The sequence below is a fragment of the Bremia lactucae genome, linkage group LG10 (genome assembly GCF_004359215.1).
Source record: "Bremia lactucae strain SF5 linkage group LG10, whole genome shotgun sequence".
In the NCBI taxonomy this organism is placed as follows: Eukaryota; Oomycota; class Peronosporomycetes; order Peronosporales; family Peronosporaceae; genus Bremia; species Bremia lactucae.
The window spans coordinates 1,568,618-1,574,493 of record NC_090619.1 but is presented as its reverse complement, the minus strand read 5'-3'; the positions used below and the strand labels follow the sequence as shown (position 1 = coordinate 1,574,493).

At 43.1% G+C, this 5,876-nt stretch overlaps 1 protein-coding gene across 1 annotated transcript; it reads right to left on the bottom strand.

Annotated features, from left to right (window-relative positions):
• Positions 1 to 2,500: 2,500 nt before the first annotated feature.
• Positions 2,501 to 4,126, bottom strand: CCR75_006857 (uncharacterized protein; the record flags this gene model as incomplete). Its single annotated transcript, XM_067964922.1, has 1 exon — positions 2,501 to 4,126. The coding sequence occupies one exon, from the start codon at positions 4,124 to 4,126 to the stop codon at positions 2,501 to 2,503; it is 1,626 nt and encodes a 541-aa protein (XP_067814452.1).
• Between the last annotated feature and the right edge of the window lie 1,750 nt (positions 4,127 to 5,876).

The window sequence follows — 5,876 nt, the reverse complement described above, 5'->3', positions numbered from 1 at the left end:
TTTTTTTACATTCTGTACAAAGGCTGTCCAAGCTTGGAACAAAGGTTTGACATCCTTTGCCCGTATGCAAGAGTACCAACGATGCCGGAAAAAGCATCGATCAAGAATTCCGTCTCATCCTCACCAGGCTTGTGAAGCCTGGATGAGTCGAATAGCGGAATATGATATCGATCGTTGGTCATACCTAACCAACGAATTATGTTATCCTTAGAGGTCAAGCAAGGCCTCTTTTCAGGAGCGAACCGCAACGTATTGCGGTCCCTCTCCTGTTGGCTCATTTTAACGAAACGTTAACTTGGTCCTTGGAGCAATCCCTAGATTCACTCCTTCCCTGGTGATTCAAACTAGCACCACAAGCAGCACTCTACCCTACGCGATCACTTAGTTCCTGGTGACGTACACTAACGTCAGCAGAGTGGTCATTGCCCACAGAGTTATCTGATGATGACTCCCCACTAAAGAGGTTCGACGAGTCAAACAACCTCTCTGGTTGTCACGTTGGAACCCCAAGGTTTAACGGACTCGGCCCCGGGTGATCCGGCGGCTTTTTCTATAGCCACTGAGTCGGGCGATGTCGGTGACTTGGTCCAGTCACCTAAATTGGTGTAGCAGGTGGCTTGTCCCCGTCACCTGCAATGTCATCAACAGATGACATATCCCAGTCACCTCCAATGGGAGTAGAAGGTGACTTATCCCCTGCCGTAGACGCATTAGCGTCTACTGAAACATTTACCTTGCTGACAGCTACACTGATCCGTGCAGCTACCAGCTTAGCGGCCTCACGGCCACGCACACAGACTTATTCGTCGCCATCTTGATTTTGGTCAGAATCAATATTGCAAAATTCGGTATTTTGAATAAAATTAATAATTCAAATGAAATCGGTATTTTGATTAAAGCCGATGATGCAAATTACAGGGAAAGCCATAATAGTATTTCCTGTCACCCTACGTCTGTCACTATAGTGACCGTTGGTTAAGGAGGGGATGAAACGGTGTGTCCCGTTACATAAGCATTATTTCCTATAAGGAATAGCAATAATTATTTCCTAAAAGAGGAAATAAACAAACAAGAACAACATTATTATCTTTATTAATTTTGACTTAAATAGTTCCAATAATACCAAATTTGGTATTATTGGTGCAATAAGACATTAGCTCTATTGATTGGTCAATTTAAGTCTAAATCAACCCCGCCAATCGTTTCAAGACACGATTGTGCGGTGCGCAAGGAGGCACCATACTTAATTAGATATTAATGTAGTAAGTTCAGTGGTAGATAGAAGATCGTTACGTAGGAAACTAAATATATTATACAGTTTTACTTCTCCCTAATTTTAAACCTTTGAATTATTTATGGTAGCTTAAGTTCCTTAGCCACTCAAAAAACTTCCTCTGTACCATTGTGTACGTAAAGTTTCGAGGCACTAATCTACACTGTAATCAGTGTAACGTTAATTAGTGCTGATCAGTACTAGTGAAGGGTGCCGCGTCACAGGCTTCAAATCGGTAGAGCGAGAAAGCACCAGGAAGTACGCCGGAACTATTGATCGTAACACAAGACCTCGTTGTGCTGTCCGATGGCTTTCAGATACGTAAGCATCTCATCGCGTATTTGCTCGCGACCGTCAGCCACGATGCACACTAAAACGTTTTGCCAAGCGTCTTCACCTGCGTAGAATTTCCTCTTATCTTTAATATTATGGTCCATGAATTAAGCCAAATTCTTGGCAAGTTTTGTGAGCGTTGCCTGAAGCTGTTGAGACCTTCATTGTACATGGTGATGCGGGTTTCGGTCAGTCTCTATTATGGGACTCAGCGTGCATTTATATTGTTATTGGCTATAAGTCGGGGTCGGGTGTACAAATACCAAAGGGGGGTACAACTAGCAGTGGCCTATATTTAAGTTCCTACGTGTTGCAATCTTCTTAGCTGACTTAATACACAATCTAATTATATATTGCGACTCCTCCCATTCGCGCGTTGATCTAAGGACTTAAATTAACAAAAGAAACAGAACTGTTACATTGCCACTACAATATTATCGTGTATTGGCAATATTAAGAATAAAGATAATAAATTTTATTACAAAGACTAAGGAGGAATAATATTTAGGTAACACATTCTCGAATGGAACGCAATTCAAGTTTTAGGAAACAGCTACTTCTTGTATTCACGTTGTAAAGTATACGTTTTACTTCTGAAGCTACTTTATCGATAAAATGGAAGAACGCATAAAGATAGCCGATTAAGTGCAAAAAAGCTGTCTAGTCCATAGTCAACCCAAGTATTAAATTGAGGCGACACAAAGACTGAACTTGTGGACATGATTAGCAAGTGTAAATGTGTCGCATCAGCAAGCTTCCAACTATCCTAACAAATTGCGGCGCAACAAATAACACGACGCAATTAGGATATTATATCTTTTGCTGATAAAAAGTCATTATCACACAATCTGTCGTCCAATGATGATCGATAGTAGTAACACATGCAACATATGGCTACCCGGTTCCACAAAGCGAGCAAAAGCCTTCGAAACCGACCCTCCAAGTGCGAATCGCGCCCAGAACACCCATTACGAGGCCGCTGACTCCGACAATGAAGGCAATAAAGAAGATGACCAGTGCTGACTTGCGGTACTTCTTGATCAAGTAGGACATTCCCAGCTGTCCGATGAGACCAGCCACAAATCCAACTACGCCATGCCACAATGCGTGATCTAGTGACAGCGTCCCTAAAATAATAAACTGAATCGTCGTCGCAGAAGAAGTAAATAATATCATCGAAGAAGACGTTGCCGAGGACACCTGAGGCAATAACCCCATATCAAGCAGTATCGGGCCTTTCACCATGCCACCCCCAATGCCCAGCAAGCCGGCAGCTATGCCAGCAACGGTACACAATGCGGGAAATTTGACAATAGCTTCCCTTGTCCAGACCATTTCACCCTTTATATACAAATAATCCGATGACTGCAAGATCGTATGAGAACGATTAATTTTCATGCCAAAATATAGTGTCACGCTCATGAAAAATGAAAGCGATACAAAAGTAAGCAGCCAGTAGCTAGTACTTCCACAAGACAAGCCTATGACGCTAGGCGTGCCATGGCCGCCTCTTGTCATCGAGAATAGTACAAGCCCGATCCAGGTTACGAAAAGAACGGCCAAGTCTGCCTTCGGTACAGAGCGTCTTGCGTGAGAAATTTTTTCCACTGAATAATACTTTATTGACTGCTTCTTTTCAAGCTTCCTACTCATTAAATATTCCCACTCATTCTCATCGTTGCTAGCCTCATCCTCGCTACTCGCCTCCGTGATAGTTGATGAGCAATGAACGTCGACACTACTGCTATACTTTTGTGGCAAAATATTCAATCGAACTTCTTCCTTTTTTGGTGACTTGTACGTTTTCCACTTTAAATAAGCTCGTGCAACAATTTGAAATTGCTTCAAATTTGGCTCATAAGGCAATAATTTCCAATAGGCCACAATTTCTGCGATAATGTCATTCTCCGCGTCTGCTTCTTCTTTCCATATCTTTTTGCCCTTGTGATACATACGAATGGTTGTTTGGGTCAGCAACAACACAATAAGCATTGTAATAAGCCACTCAGGAAATACTGCATTCAGGTTGACGCCGACAATAGTTCCGGCTAGGGTCATCGGCTCCATCAGCAGCATCGTCTCATAGTCAATCAATGGGCGGCTGTGCACCAATGGGTGTCGCTTCTTTACATTTAAAAGAAAGCTAGCGATGGCGCCACCAAAAATTGTAGACTTGGACAGCGGCACAGCCTCGTGCGATGACATGGTCATAATCAGGATATATAGCGGCACTAGCAGGCCACCGCCGCCAAGGCCAGAGCCTGAAGCTAGAATGATCGCTACGAATGCACTCATGGATCCAAAAATCTCTTTGTTAGACAGAGGAAACAAATCATTGTTCACACAGACGCCATTGCGACAAGTGCTGTGTTTGAGGCTCTGTAATATACAGTCGGTGGCAGCCTCGCATCTCACGTCGGAATTCACGTTTATCAATTCATTAGCAGCTTGCGCAATTACTAGGTTGCATGCATGCATGCAACAGACCGTCAGAAGCAAAAGGCGTCGACGCGACAACATGGTGTTTGTGCGGCAAGATTGGACACCAAGTGATGGCATACTTGCACATTTCTAAAGCGTCATGGAGTTTACATTCGTGGACTGATTGGTAAAGCTTTCAGCCAATCATAAACTAAATTTTGCGGTGGCCGCCGTAAAGGTCGGAGTAGCTATAGAAGGGTGTCTAAAAAGTCAGTTTATTCGTTAGAATTACAAGGTGTCTCATTAACGTTTTTTTCACTGTAACAAGTAATTGTCTCAGTTTCTGATGAAAACACACCGTAAACGACAGTGCAGCTGTGGACAAGTAATGTTTTGTTTTTGTGGTAAAATGTGTCTCACGAAACCATTCAATTAAAATGGTCTAGCACATTGCATTAGAGGAGTCAAACTCGTCAATCAGTTCTTCCTAAAAAATCTGCGATCAAACGATAGTGGAAATCATCAAGGCGACGGATCAACAGTATGCTACCTGTATAGCTCGAAATGCGCATACAGTCTCTCATGTTCTTCGCAAGCTTGACTGGAGCAAAATGGTGGCAGCCATGTCGATGCTTTTCCCAGAAAAAAATATGTCAAGGCGGATAAACAACGGATCCAAACTTAATAGCGAAGACGGTTCAAACTTGAATTTGCCTTAAAAGAAGAAGAGCGTTCAAACCACAACGTGTGCTTTCCCATCGATCAAGCTAACATATAGCGGGGCGCGCTGAAGCCAATCGTCTGGCTTTTTACATTGTGTAACGGGGCACTACGACTTGTACTGCTTCAGTAGCGAGTGGTGCCTTACGTTATTTCACGTACACCAGTACGTGCAGAGGAAGACTTCTCTTTAATGTAACTAGCTTAAAGAGGGTTAAATGAAAACTGTATTAATATTATTAAGTATCTCTTCTATGTATCTTGTGAATGCTAACTTCATTATAATCTAATACTAAACATGTAATTGAATTCTTATCTCTATCTTATCTGTAACTCTCTCTTTGATTACTCCTACAGCTGATTAGTCTGCGGAATAAGTAGGTATGATGGTCTATACCTATTTATGGATAAGAATTCTGAATATTACTATATAAAGTAATATCCTCCAAATATAATCTACATTTTGGATAATATATTAATCAATAACCTTTAAGTGTTAATGTCATGTAACGATACACCCCGTTACATCACCCCTCCCTTAAACGACAATCACTCTGACTGTCATTGGATGGCGTGGTCACTATGTGACCACTTAATTTTAAAACGATGTTGATTGGTCAGAACCATCGCTTACAATTCCATCGCATGAAGAATCAACTCATGCGGGGTGTCGATAGTGCTGCGCCTTCGGCTGCGGTTCGTGCAGCCGCGGGTGACGCACTGTCATCTCTTGCGGCAGACGGAACGTCTGCCGTAGAATCTTCCACTCGCACAACACTAGATGTTGCGAGTGCACGTGGTGATTCACCTCGTGAATACGACCCCTCTTTGGAGGTCGACTACGAATGCGAGTCGGACGAAATGCCCGACTCGGGGAGAATGGAACAGTCGCCTGATAGATGTCAGGCGGCTGACTATGAGCCTTCGAATGAGAGGGCTCATTCTGATAGACGAGTAAATAGTCTATTTGGATCCGACGATGAGGATGATTCCTCATCGCCCGTACGATCTCCCATACGGTCATCTGCACGTGTTTCTGTGCAAGGTGACGACGATGGCGTAAGCCATCGTAAGAAAAGTTCTTGTGGTACCCCTGCTTCAGTGGGTACCACTCAGGGGAGTGAAGACA